This window comes from Leguminivora glycinivorella, chromosome 10, assembly GCF_023078275.1.
Source record: "Leguminivora glycinivorella isolate SPB_JAAS2020 chromosome 10, LegGlyc_1.1, whole genome shotgun sequence".
In the NCBI taxonomy this organism is placed as follows: Eukaryota; Metazoa; Arthropoda; class Insecta; order Lepidoptera; family Tortricidae; genus Leguminivora; species Leguminivora glycinivorella.
The window spans coordinates 816,786-832,238 of record NC_062980.1 but is presented as its reverse complement, the minus strand read 5'-3'; the positions used below and the strand labels follow the sequence as shown (position 1 = coordinate 832,238).

Genomic DNA, 15,453 nt, shown 5'->3' with positions numbered 1-15,453 from the left:
TAGTTTTCATATTTTTGGGCATTTACCGAACAAAGGATTTATAGCGAATGTCTATAAGTATGTATTGTAATATAATTATATTAAGTAGTTCAATACGGAAACATAATTGATGCGATATCTACCGACTAAAGTCCATGAACTGACAGAGGTCATGGTAGTCCACATGTTCCAAAATAAAATCTTCCATGGCTTGAAATTGAACGGGAGAGATAAAGAAATTGTATATTTGAATTCCCAGAAAATGTGACAGAATTTGGAATATGTACTTGGCAAGCGTACAATTTTCATTCACGACGACGTGTTACTTTGGTTTCCAACTGGAAAACGTTGGGTGTTCCAGTTCCTTATTTCTATTGAGAAAAATCTCTTAAAATAGAATTCTTGGAAGAGGTAAATCGACGAGAATGAATACGAAAAATGAGTAGTACAGTCGACTACAAAGAGATGTATCCACTTTTTCACCTCATTACAACGCAATAAGGTGAAAAAGTAGATACATCTCTTTGTAGTCGACTGTATCTAAGTAGTCAGCGGCCGAAAACGAAGAATGATCAGAGAGAGACGATTTGAGAACAAGAAGGCTGAGGAACTCGTGGCGTGATCACAATCCTCATGTACTTGCCTTGATAGTCATAACCAGAGAGAAAGAGAGAGAAAATGACCTATAGTCACGAGTCCAATCGTTTACACTCGGTAGCGTACCTATCGTCTATCTATAACGTTACGTGTCTCTAGTGCTCTTCCGTATTCGTGCGACAAAACCAGTTGCATTTCGGTCGCCACAGAACCTCAACGATTGTACAGATGAATTCATTTATAAATTCGCCATGCAGTTTAGCAGCTCACTGTACCCTTGGCTACAGGACATGGTGTTCTACTCACATGTTTCTTGAGTACGCGCTCGTCCCAGCAGTGTTCTGGGTCGAAGTCCTGTGCTCGCTGGCTGACTACGCTCGTTCGGACTGTCTCCTGCACCTATCGGACAAAATAAACACATTATTAGTAAACATACATATATATCATCATTGCAAGCGCGGATCCAGCTTCGTGCCCAGGGGGGGGTCACGTGGTAAAGGCCCGGGGCCCCAGGGGGGGTCACGTGGTCTATTTGTATGGCCAACTTAGGCTCCAGGGGGGTCATGACCCCCATGACCCCCCCCCCCCCCTGGATCCGCGCATGCATCATTGCGTATGTTGCAAACGATTTACACATTGCTGTTTGGTGGTTGTGGAGGCCGATTTGCGACCTGGGGCCCGTTTCTCGAAAGGTACAAGCCTTGTATTACAAGTGTGTTTCCATGACAACCTATACGATTTGACAATTTGCGCACTTGTAATACAAGGCTTGTACCTTTCGAGAAATGGGCCCCTGTTGGCTGGATTTGAATATTAGTATTAGGAAAGTGTTCGGTAAACAACTAAACCGTCTAAAGTAAACGAAAGATGAGAGTGAAACTTCTAGACTAAACTAATTAATAACTTAATTTGAATTTAAACGATGTTTACACATTGTGTTATATATTTAGTCGAATTTGTTTTCTCAGTTACATAATGTTATGAAACTAAAATACAGTGTGCATATCATTTCATGTACCTATACTCATACGATATGTTTTCTCGAAACAAACTTTATAAAATTTCATGAAATTTATTAGATTTCTGACTCGTCTCTACGAAAATCAAGGTTGCCAAATCACATTAATACGCCTTGATCTGTAATTTCCGTCGTATGTTTTTAAAATAAAAATACTAATTATGTCGCGAATGTTACATAATCTAACCCAGACCACAGTATAATAAAGAGTACTATGCCCAGAAACATCGTTTAAAATTTATAGGTCTCAATAAACCTATTATAATAGTTCTTCGCTAAAATAAGGTCGCGATAGTATTTTTCTTTTAGTAGTATTTTCCGTAGTACGGGAAGACCTTGTGCTGAGGCCGGTATCGTCTATTTTCATAGCCAACTGATGGGTATGTTGTAATGTTCGCACTTTATAATATTTTTAAATATAATCGAGTGTTTATGTATAGGTTATAGCCGACGTAAGCTTTTTTGTGTGCGTTATTGAAATAGAGCAGTGGTAAGTTGTGCAAGCTAATGTGTAATCAACTTTGAGTTATAATCTAGGTATACCTTTTAAATGAACATATAGCCTAGAACAACGAGCATATTTCTTTGAAAGTTTTCAATCTTATTTCTAGAGTCATACGAGCGTGTCAGATATTTATGCAGCCTTCTTTTTGTAACTGTAAGTGCGTTTTCACATTATCCGATCCGATATCGGATGTCGGACCGATATCCCATACATTACAGGCGCCATCTTGGATTTTTTCCATTGAAATCCTTCCGACATCCGATATCGGATCGGATCGGATAATGTGAAAACGGACTAACACGAATCGACTACCAAAGACCAAATTTTCCAGCAGTTTTAAAGTTTTAAAAATAGAGATTTGAAAAAAAGACACGAGATTGTCTTCAATTGACACGCGACATATTATATGATTTCCTAACCACTCAACCGCGTGCCACATACTGAGATGACAGGCAGAGGTAATATTAATATAATCATTCAATTCAAATAAATCATCTGCCCAAATATCTCGTTCAGTGTTTGAACTATGGTAATGAAGGAGTCAAGTATAGAATGTTTGCTATCATAATTTTATTGAGGACACATTGGCTATAATATACTCGAAAGCATCTAATTGCAATGTCCTCTATAATAATCGATCGGAGATTGAAAATAAATTGCTCGTACATTTAGGCCGTTTTCACATTATCCGATCCGATATCGGATGTCGGAAGGATTTCAATAGAAAAAATCCAAGATGGCGCCTGTAATGTATGGGATATCGGTCCGACATCCGATATCGGACCGGATAATGTGAAAACGCACTTAGGCGGAAGTACGAAAGAAATTAAAATAAATCACGGAGATAATGTAGTCACCAAAGTTGTCAATGATTCCGTAATTGGCTTCATGTAAAAAGTTGTTCACACCAGCCGGCGTATTATGCTTCCAATTTTATCACTTATCTATGTGGATAGAGCATCCGTCACGCTTTGGCAAGTATGTCAGTGTAGAGTGACAGATGTCTTATCCACGTAGATAAGTGATAAAATTGGAAGCATAATACGCCCGCTAACCTACGTAAAATCGCCGTCAATAGAAATTGTCAACAATGTAAACAAACCATTCTATAAAATATCATTATTCTAGCACAATTTTATTACTTAAAAGGTTGAGGATCATAATGTGATAAGAATTGATTAAATAACACATGGATTTAGCCAGTATCTGATGAGTTAGAATGGAAATTAAAGACATTTTGACTACAAGGTTTGTTTACATTGTTCACAAGTTCTATTGACGGCGACTTTATTCACATTTCAGTCGCAGAAAGGTACAACATAATACAACACATTTTTTGGAAACTTGGCAAAAAGATAAAGCGAGTAATGTGTTTAGAATAGGCAGCATTGAAAGAAGTGAGCTATTAAACGAACTGAGTTAAACAACTCTGTCGAGACTGCTGGAATAACAAAACTGTTTGCTAGGGAAACACGACGTTGGTTTACTACAAAGATACCTAGTGTTCATAAAACTGAGTTACTTAATAATACAAGGCTAGATATCTTTTGTTAACGTCTCATCAATCGTGTAGGATGTAGAAATTGTAGAAGTAACTTAAAACATTTAAATGCTAATCCTCCGCTCAGTCTTTAACCCTCTTATTCATATGAAAACGTTCACTAAAGTTATCAAGCCGATAATAGTAAATTACGATACAAGTGCGTAATAAAGGAAGTTCGAAACGAGTGGCGATAAATTAAAACACTACCGAAGGGAGTATTTTAAATCGACACGAGTTACGAATTTCCTTTTTATGTTTTTCGGTACAGGGTGCGTAGCCGAATGGCACAAACGGTCACGAAACGCTCACGAAACGAAACGCTAGTAGATATCTATCTCTATCGCTCGTGCGTATTGGCGCGACAAAGCCAGTCTAACAGGCGCGGCGTTTCATTTTCGTTTGGCGTCGGAGAAATGCCATTCGGCTACGCACCCAGATGAGCCTCTGAAGTTTCGACCTGGCATATAATGAACCACTTCTCGCACTAGTGCATAAAAAAACACCATCTGTACTGAAAAAATAGTTTGTCCCTGTCCATCATACCAATACCTACGTCGAAAAGGGACAAACAATTTTTATCGGCTTGATAACTTTAGTGGACATTAAATTTATGGATAAGGGGGGTAAGACTTCAGTTTTTGTGTGCCTTACTTATAGCGTAAACAAATGCAGCGTTTTACAACATAATAAGATAATAATTTTCTAGTAGGTACTCGAGTAATGTAGAACTGAAAAAGTAAATCTCTAGACATAATAGAATTAAGTTGCCGATTTAAAACCATAACTTATTTTTACTTCGTAAGTTACCTAGACCCGTGTATTACATAAAGACAGAAGACCGTGTAATGTATACCGGAAGCAATTTGGATTAGAAATGGCGAGATCCGTCCACTGAGCGCGTACGCATGTCACAGTGACGCGGCAGATCTCACGGAGACATTATGTGATAGAAAATATGAGTGTGCAAAGCAACAACACTCGAAACTGACCGCCTGAGAGACGATGATGCTACCATGCTGCGAAATTGCGTGGAGAAATTATGAATGAATTCATTGATACGTTGGCCATGCGCTTTTGCAGCTTACTGTACATATAAAATAAGAGCTGTTTTTATATAGGTGTCGGTGGCAAATTGGCTTACAGCTCGATTGGTGGTAAGTCGATGGGTGCCTATTGCCTACCTACAACTTCAAACGTCTCCGTTCCGACTCACTTGCCATCCTCGTTTATTGTTTTACTAAGTTTCGAAATCGATATTTTACACTCGATGTCATGCGTGAATCAGTTACAATATTTAAACATGACATGGCTTCAAGAAACAGAAAAATATTAAGTGTTGGTTTACACTTTACAGTTCCGAGTGAGTCTTTTGGCAAAGCTGTCGACTAAAGTCAAATATTATCTATTTTCGCAAGAATTTGTGAGCTGTCATCAGTAAGGTAGAAAAAACGTTTGATAAATACCTACTGATGATAGTTTGTTTACTAATAGCATTAACAGAGTAAATATTACCACACTTCATGTTTGAAATTAAATAAGTACCTACCTACTTATAATATATAATTTATGCTTCCGCAAACGTCGTCGTATTTATTAATTGTTTAAGAACTTTACCACTTATTGAAGGTTTATTACGAGAAAAACACCTACAAAATAATATAATTGATCATACTAAGTTTAGCAGAAGATGTTTATTTTTAAAGGTTTATCGAAGTTTCTCTAGTCTTTTAACTAAGCTTTATTTTTTACGTAAAAATATTCTGTGGTTGTTACAAAGCTTACGTTACACGCAGGAGCTTTAAATTGTGAATTCCATTAAATATTTCATTCTGGTGCGTCTACAGGGAACCGATTTTCATCAATTCGAAACGTTTTTCAAACAAACAAGGACACGAAATTAACCATTCGTTTACGTTTTTACTCAATATATACCACTATTACAGTAACTCACGCTAACTGTATAATTTAACACATTTGTTTCGTTAACCAGCGCTGACTCACAGTCCATTGCATAACACATCCACAGGTGTTCGAAAATACGTCTTCAGCAAATCAGCATGCTACGGGCCTGTAGCCAAGAGTGCGAGATTACAATCTTCGACGCTCCGTGGCAAACGATGCGCGAGTCTGTGTCACATCAATACAGAAGATCGATAGATAACTGAGCACTCTTTTGTCAATTTTTTTATTTTGATATTTTAAGTGAATTTTAGGTCAGTTCTACTTAGAATCAGGAGCACTTTCTATCTTAATAGGAGATAAAAAGTGTGCCAGAAATTTTGAATTTCCATAAATTTCTGTTACTTTCCTCTTTTATTACCCTATACAAACTACCTATATTGGAGAATTGTAACACGATAAGAAGAAATCGTATGGGGCACTTTTTTACTTGTTAGGATTGAAAAAGCTAGTGATTCGAGTAGAAATAACATAAAATTTATCAAAAAAAGTGGTTAAAAAATGAAACACTCAGCTACGAAAGGTGTCACCACGCCCACGCTAGCCCGGGCTGCCGGTCGCCTTCACTGCGGCCCGAAAGGCCACCAGGCTAGGGGTCGCGGGGTTGGATAACGGCCGGTAGCGGTAGGGCTAGCACTCACCAGAAGGCCCAGTCGTCCCCAAAACGTCGACGTAAGACCGCCCCACAAGGATGGGGCGCGACCCGATACAACCCTCACAGCGCCCAGCGCGGAAGGAGCCACTCACACCTCAGCAGAAGTGTCGAACGACATCACAGCAGCTGCGATAGGTACTCTACGGAGCGTCAATTGCAGTCTTGGCTAGAGGGACAGTACTTCTTATGTTTCTGTATCGTGTTTATGTCGTGACAGGTGACATGTATCGCTTGTCGTACTGACAAGGTTGTGAGTTTGTGACTCAGACCGGAGTTGTTGAACTTGTCGACGTTGTTTTGGGGTCCGATTTAGACTGCTCGGCTTTAGACGGTTGGATTGTAACGAATTCAGTTCAAATTTGTTTTTCTTCTGCACTTTTTAAGGACTGAGTATTTAGCCATGTATTTTGAATTTCATTATATTTCAGTTTCTTATCGTTGAATGGGATTCAGGAAATGGATCCAGGAAAGCGGTTTTCAGAGATCTGACTTCATTGTCAAATTTGTAATAATGGCTGCTCTTTATAACTAAACAATAGTTATTTGTTATACAAGGGGGCAAAATTGTATTTTAACGCCGAGTGTGGAATTGAAAAACGAGCAAGCGAAAGGATTCTATAGTTGAACCACGAGCAAAGCGAGTGGTTCGAGAATAGAATCCTGAACTTGCGGTTTTTTTTAACACACGAGAAGTAAAATACATTTGCACCCAAGTGTAACACAAAACTTTTCCCCTCACTATAGCGAGGAAATTACAACGCAAAAAATGCGTTTATCACTGCTTCCAGTAGTTCCACAGGTGGTAAATCATCATTATTACTAGATTCACCTTCTTTTATCAATTTTAAAGCAGTTAATTAGACTTTATTCAAGGTCAAATTACTTTACCCACTAGTGGATAAAATGCGTTTTTACCCGCTGGTATCAAAGGACAAAACACGTATTTCCGAGCTAGTGAGGGGAAAAATATATTAAAGTATAAAATGTTTGGGTTTGTACGAAGTATGACAATCTATTTCTACGTGAATCCATACTTAATATTATAAATAGGAAAGTGTGTGTGTGTCTGTTTGTTTGTCCGTCTTTCACGGCAAAACGGAGCGACGATTTGACGTGATTTTTAAGTGGAGTGACATAGGCTACTTTTGATCTCTTTCTAACCCCCACTTCCCTAAAATGGGGGATGGAAGTTTGTATGGGCTTTCCGCAATTTTTGAATTGAACGCGAGCGTACTCTCCAAAATTTGACACAGAAAATGTAACCCAGACAGTTCCCCGTCTGGGTTACATTTTCTGTGTCAAATTTTCCTATTTCGTTACAGGTAGGTGACGTAATTCGTCGAATTCTCGTCGAACCATCCCAGGAGTGTCAGTATGTCAATGTTCTCCAGTCTTCCGGCGCTATATTTAGGCGGCAGAAGATCAGTGGGCCAAATGCTTGGCAGGCCAGCCCGACCAGCCGACACACAAGTAACGCGTGCCATTCAATGTTTGATAGGATACATTTAAATGCAGTTAGTTACAGCTCTATCACTAGACTCTAAAGTATTTCATTAGCTAGAATATAATTTGCAGAATATTATTTATTTTATACAATAATCCATACTTCCATACTAATATTATAAATGGGAAAGTGTGTGTCTGTTTGTTTGTTCGTCTTTCACGGAAAAACGGAGCGACAAATTGACGTGATATTTTAAGAGGAGATAGTTGAAGGGATGGTGAGTGACATCGGCTACTTTTTGTCTCTTTCTAACGTGAGCGAAACCGCGGGAAAAAGCTAGTATACTTATAAAAGAAGTAAGAAGTAGAATTTCAAGGAAAATAGTATTCTCGTCCTTATAAAAAACTACGACGTCTTTAATTCCATATTCGGGCAATACCAATATTAAACTTATGTAGGTATTATTAAATTTACATCTAACATAGAGCATATCGTCACTACTTTAAAAAAAACTTGTATTTATCGTCTGTCAATGAAAAGAAAATTGTAGTAAGTATGTATGGAATGCATATAGACTTACTGCGTTTTAACTTTGAGGAGCAGCGTGAGATACGAGATTTTTCAAAGTAGTGACGATATACATCTACGATCACTTCTTTATTTTACACTTAAGACATTTTTGTTAATCAGATCATGAAATAAAAATGTTTTGTCAATTTATCAGATTATAATACAATAGAGGTACATCCCGATTTTTCACATTATTTATTCGTCACAAACAGGATAAATAATCCGATACTCTCATGTTTACAATCTAGGATTAAAAATCAATAAATACAATAAATAAATAAAATAATTTATTCAGCAAATAGGCCACAGGGGCACTTTTTTTCATAACACACAATTTTGATCATCGTGTCACGCGTAGAAAATAATACCTAACCGACTGATAATAATCGCGAAAACGTCTGAATCAACATCACGTTTAATAATCGTGAGTTTCAAATGAATTCTTAATAACGAGATCAATACAAAATAAACAGATTTCTCTACTTATTGACATTTAATCGCAAAACGTTTTTATGCAATCCTTATTTATACTTTTATCAATTGAAGCTATTTAGTCACTGATTGCTTCGCACGAGAAAGTTCAATCGAGCAGCTTCATTCATATCGAAAGCTTTACTTATCTGACACTTCAAGCTTTATTCGGGCCATTTTTTTCAAAGTTGTCCACCCCACTTTTTTTTAATTTGGAAATTTTTATGTGGTTTCCACTCAGAATCGCGAGCTCTTTCAATCCTAATAGGAGAAAAAAAGTGTCCCAAGGTTTTTTCACATTCCGTTACCATTTTTTCATATATTTTGTATGGCGGTAACGGAATGGAAGGTCTAAAAAATGTATAGAAATCTTGAGACATTTTTTTTCTCCTATCAGGATCGAAAGACCTCGCGATTCTGAGTATGAATCGCGTAAAAAATACCCATGTTACAAAAAAAGTGGGTGGACAACTTTGAAAGTAATGGCCCACTCATTACGACAAAAAAGTTATTAACATGTTTAACATGCATGTTATAAGTAAACTCTGGTTGAGCGGGACGTTTTAATAATAGACTCCGGAATCCGCGGATCGTCCCTGCATCGAAACGGAGACCGTGACGAAGACACGAGGAATGCAAACGAAGTATCTGGACACTCTGTTGTGGATTCCATTTCAATGTATTTTAATCACATGTATTTATAAACTTAAGTTCAGTGTGTTAAAGAAGTAAGTATGTAATTAATTACAATAACGCAGAAAAATGTTTCACATTAAACACAGTTCGAATCTTAATCCGGGATACCTTAACGCACGATAGAGTTAAACATTTTTTTCCCCTCACTAGCTCGGAAACACGTGTCTTATCCTTTAATGCCATCGGGTAAAAACGCATTTTATCCACTAGTGGGTAAAGTAATTTGACCTTGAATGTAGTCAAATTAACTGCTTTAAAATTTATAAAAGTAGGTGAATCTAGTAATGAAGATGATTTACCACCTGTGGAACTACTGAAAGCAATGATAAACGCATTTTTTGCGTTGTAGTTTCCTCGCTATAGTGAGGAGAAAAGTTTTGTGTTACACACGGGTGCAAATGTATTTTACTTCTCGTGTATTGAAAAACTCGCTAAGTTCAGGATTCTTTTCTAGAACCACTCGCTTCGCTCGTGGTTCAACTAATAGAATCCTTTCGCTGGCTCGTTTTTCAATTCCACACTTAGCGCTAAAATACAACTTTGCCCCCTTGTACAACAAATAACTATTATATTTTATAATTAAAATAAACCCTTGAAATATGTAGACCGGTAAGTACTGTCATCCTTTTGTTGATGGACGAACAAAAATATTCGAACGAAACTAAAGAAAACCCTGTTCCGGCCGACAGTGTAAAGCATATGCGACTTGCTACTGTAATTATTCCAAATCAACCATTTACTTCCAATTTCTCATGAAACCGGGCTGTTTAATAGCGCACAAAGCGGTCCAATCGCATGCAGCATCTCACCGGAACGGCGCGTGCGCAGCGCACGCGACGCATGCGATACCTATTATCACCTCCTACATTATCATTATCGAGCGATTTTTGCTTTTTGCGTTATCTGAGGAAGATGTGGGACCCCATTCTGTTTTTGTGATTTGATAATGATTCGATATTGTTTTGATACGATTTAGTCTTGCCATCGGGTTAATCGTTTTTATGAAAATACTAGCTTTTGCTCGTGGCTTCGCTCGCGTTAATTTCGAAAAATGCGGAATACTCTTAACAACCTTCCACCAGTATTTTAGGAAATCGGAGGTTAGAAAGAGACAAAAAGTAGCTCTCCATCCCATCAACTATCTGCACTTTAAAAAATTACATCAATTCGCCTAAAAAATCACTTAATTGGGGCTTACGCTACGAGGTAATCAGTAAGCTGAGTTAAGCGATACAGTGGTATCACAATATCATTAATTGCGTGAAACTATATAGAAATTATTAAAACAATCGGCTTCTCATTATTCTCGATCATTATTATTGCCGATCAGTTTTTCTATGATCCATAGAAGTCACGTTTAATTGAATAAAACACCCTATTTCCATAACAATTAGGTATATTACGAGTCTGCAGGAGTTGGCGCGTGGCGACACTGATTCGGTCAGCCGGTTGCCGGTTGCTCTAATTTCGTGACAAATCGTGTTAGAACGGACGAGTTATCTCATTAGTAAACAAATGTAGGGAAACACGCTCTATTAAATGCTATGGGGTAATGAATTTGTTGTGCATTTTTGTGTTTTCATGCCGCGGAGTTTTACCAAAAAGCCAGCTGTTTAAGCCGTTTATGTAACTTAGTGTCGAGCTTACATCAGAAATTTTGGAAATAAGTTGTTCCTTATTCGCTTTTTACAAATGTTACGGCTATGGTGCTTGCGCGGGACTGCTTACCATAAGGCGGGCTGTATACTTGTTTGCCACCGACGTGGTATAAAAAAGGGTCCTACTATTACAGGTTTTGGAAAGAAACTGGAAAGAACCGATTCTAGGTAAATACTCCACTGATGACAACGTTTAAAAGGAAATATTTTAAAACAAAAAAGAAATAAAAAATCATATATACCTATTTAATGATAAAATAAAATAAATAAATAAATATTGGGGACACCTTACACAGATCAACTTAGCCCCAAACTAAGCAAAGCTTGTAATATGGATGCTAAGCGACGATATACATACTTAAATAGATAAATACATACTTATAATACATAGGAAAACATCCATGACTCAGGAACAAATATCTGTGCTCATATCACACAAATAAATGCCCTTACCGGGATTCGAACCCAGGACCGCGGCTTAGCAGGCAGGGTCACTAACCGACTGAGCCAGACCGGTCGTCAAAATACATATAAATATTGAATAATAATTAATAATATTTTATTTTATTTTAATATGGAATATTGAGTTTATTATCAGTAAAGCTATTACTTTTTAATTGTAAACTTATTACCAGTTCCCTGAAATAAGAAAGTTGCATAAAGCGCTCCTTTTAAGGCCCGTAGAGACGGGTAGCACTTTCTAGCGCACTGCAGAAATAAACAGTGGTTCGTGTAATTTAAGTAATTGGCCAATTTGGCTGCTCTCAGTTAATTAACATAATTGAGAGCAATCGTAAAAAGTCACGTTTGTATGTTAATTGATAACCGTCGCAGTATGACTCCGTATAACAGGCACTGATCAATACTGATTCGTTGGAGAAATGAAAATAATGACGTGTTAAAGAGTAATTGAAAGAACAGCTTTTCTGAAAACTTCAAACAAAAATCCAGACACAGTAACGTAGATAAAGCAAAAGAAAAAACAGAGTTGACTTTAAGATACCACACGTATCTAAAAGTCAAGTCGCTGAGGATAGAAAAAACTAGAGCATACTCCATCGGCATTTAGAATAACTTAAATCCACGATTATAATAATACATTTTTGGCATAATTTCTGGTCTAAATTTGAGATAAACGTATTTTAAACATACGAATACTAAGTATATTTTATCCGTGCCCAAGTTGGATCTAAAACAATGCATAATTTTAAATCTATTAGAGTGCGCGGCAAGAGAAGAGTCGTGAAATGTATTAGCCTAGGTATGAATAAATATATTACATATATACATATTCTATGACATTTTATTGTAGTATACTTTGAGTTTATACGGATCTAAATTACCCACTATCCTAACGTATCCATGACAGAGAAATCCACCAATCACGGTGACATGACAACTGTCAGCGTTTCTACTGCATTACTGATACTGGGTACGTATCGAAATGCATAAACGCTCACGATAGTATCGCTATCTCTCTATCTCTATCACTCTGTATTGGCGGTGCAGAAACAGACTGTGTTGCGATCGGCGTCTAGCGTCAACGATTGTAATTCGGCTAGACCGCCTGGTCAGCTTTCGCGTGCGCGACGGATGCGTATGCGCACCGTACGCGCACGAGACGTTATAATGAGCTTATGGATTTCTCCCCATAGATAGGTAACAAATTGTTAGATGCTTGTCACTGATAAATTATACTATAGTAAAGAGCTGCATCCTTTTATAAATGGCATAAAATTGGCGTGAAAATATTATAAAATGGTAGAAACCATTCTGAAATCTCGATAAAGTGGAAAACCACGGTTAAAATCCAATTCAGCAGTTCTTTTTTATTTTTAAACTGAACGAATACTTTAACCCTCGCATATTTAATTTGTGCTGCTTTTTCTTTCTTTAATCCATTAGTGAGAGGTTGGAGAGCATCCAGGTGTGTCAATTTCCGATAAAGGTTACGAAAAACAATGTAAAGTCTTGAAAATACTCCAAGTTATGTTGAGAATGCAAACTCTTTATCTGCTAATCATGTTATTCAGTCAGGTGTACCAGATTTTGTGTCAGGAGTGCCAGGGTGGCTAGCCGAATGGCACAATCGCTCACGAAACGCTCACGAAACGAAGCGCTAGTAGATATCTATCTCTATCGCGCTTGCGTATTGGCGCGACAGAGCCAGCGGCGTATCGCTTTCGTTTGGCGTCGGAGAAATGCCATTCGGCTACGGGGCCAGACATCGTAACTTTTCCAGCAACTTCGGTGCAGCATGGTAGGAATATAGTAATTCATTATAGTATTATTTGTTATTAATTCTTATTAACTATTCCGGCTGGCTTTGGACATTTGGACATATATATTCCTTTAACCTGACAATGCTGCAAAAGTTGCTGGAAAAGTTTCGATATCTGGCAATAATGTTGAAAAATGTATTCTGCGTTTTTGTAATCCAAGCGGAATGGAAAACTATGCACATGCTTCACTTTTTTTGTAGTCACTAGTTTTCTTCAATACTTACTCGGATTTATACTCTGTTATAACGAAAAACACTGGAATTCACACAAAACTCCCAAGTGCAGTTAATCTTGACAAGCTGAGCACATCAATAATCTCACTCAACATCTGTAGTGGCTTCTGAGAACTTCCGAGGAATTTACAAATTAGCTCAATCGCTTTAGTGTTTCGCAGAAGACAGAAAGCGCTTTGTCCGACAAGGACGGGACCTTTCGGGGAACTGCCAACTGCCATATAAGTGCAGACGGGAGAAGGTCGTTCCTCCTGGTGGCTTGGCGGGACGCCAGAACTGGACGGACAAAGGTATGATCATGCTGGTGACAGAGTGTGTTTACAAACAGATTACAAGTTCTTTGTTATGATATTGCGCATGTACTTTTGGAGAGTTTTTTTTAATAACTAGAAGGTACTTATAAGCAAGCAGAAGGATCTATCGCCGCCAACTGGACGTCACACAATACCAGAGGAGTTGGAAGTGAGTTGCCAGATTATAAGAAGAAGCACGCTCATTTCTTGGACGTTTGAATGTGGTACTGATCCGAAAACGTCGCAAAAGACTCTTCAAATGCAGATGAAAACGGTGAAAATGATTATAACAAGACAATTTGTTTTCATGCGGTTTGAGCGGTTTTTAAATAGAACAGAAAATAAAACAGTACCTAGATATAAATTCATATCTATGCTGACACTGTAAAAGCGACGTATTTTTCTTAAAACTTGTAAAAGTCTATGGCGAATTTACCAATGAATTCATTCATAATTTCTCCATGCACTTTTGCAGCTGATAGTACACGCAACTGTAAATAATTCACTCAAAAATATATACTTCCCATAACTGTTCATTTCGACGACATAAGAGCTATGGGGCACATTTGCAAGTGACTTCTGTACATATGTTCACAATTAACTGTACTTCTTGAAGAGATCATGATCACATTCGCTTGTTTCTACAAATAGTGTTCATGTGCCCAGCGCCAGAGTTGGCAGCGCCAGCAGGAAGCGTACGCGCAGATTTAATTGTGACTTGACACTTCACACATCTTTGTTTGTAAATACTCCATGCAACACACGGAAGAGTTCTACTTCTAAAGATTTTAGAGAAATTAAGTATATAACTTTGGTGAACGTTGGATTAGTGCCAAATGGATGGGTGCTAAAAACAGGTTATCAGAAAATCGTATTAAAAGTGAATCTGCAGAGCTAGAGTAAAAATAACCTATCGATTATTGAGTTAAATGTATCGTCAGAGGACTATGTTGTAAACATTACCTGGATATTTAAATTAAATCGTATAAAGGTGGCTTTTAGAAGACATTTTTTCTCAATTGTAATACTTGATCCCCTGGATGTAGGTACAGGAACCTAATGTAATAGGTTACTTGCATTATAGTCAAATCAACTTCTTTTTAAGAACTGTTAAAACGAATTTGAACGACTTGCTATAATGGAATTTATATGAAATTGAATTGAGTGACGTCACAGTCAACTCAGTTATTTTATATGGTTCTACCTGACTTATTAAATAGAAATTGGATTGAAAAATAATTTTTGTCCATGTTTTTCTTATTATTATCTGATGTTTTATTTCGTGCATGGTATAAAATATTGTATTTTACTTGCCTATATAGTAGTTTGCTCTGGTTGTGGAAGTCCTTTTTGAAATATCCTCGACTAAGTATATAGTTAAATTTCTATCCCTAGAGCAATTTCGGGAGATGGATTTAAGATAGTTTGCTTTTCTCACGATTATAATAAACATAAGGATCCACTTGCTGCACTATCAGTCCATTACCTCGGATGCACTTGTATCGATCGATCGATCGACGTGACCTAGTTGCGCGCGCGGTAAAATTAGC

At 37.5% G+C, this 15,453-nt stretch overlaps 1 protein-coding gene across 1 annotated transcript in view; it reads right to left on the bottom strand.

Annotated features, from left to right (window-relative positions):
• LOC125230324 (serine/arginine repetitive matrix protein 2) overlaps nt 1-15,453 on the bottom strand; it is a 114,661-nt gene that overhangs the window by 17,940 nt on the left and 81,268 nt on the right. Inside the window, exon 15 of the mRNA XM_048135455.1 lies at nt 883-975. Coding sequence (XP_047991412.1) covers nt 883-975 — 93 coding nt within the window. The remainder of the gene's footprint in view (nt 1-882; nt 976-15,453) is intronic.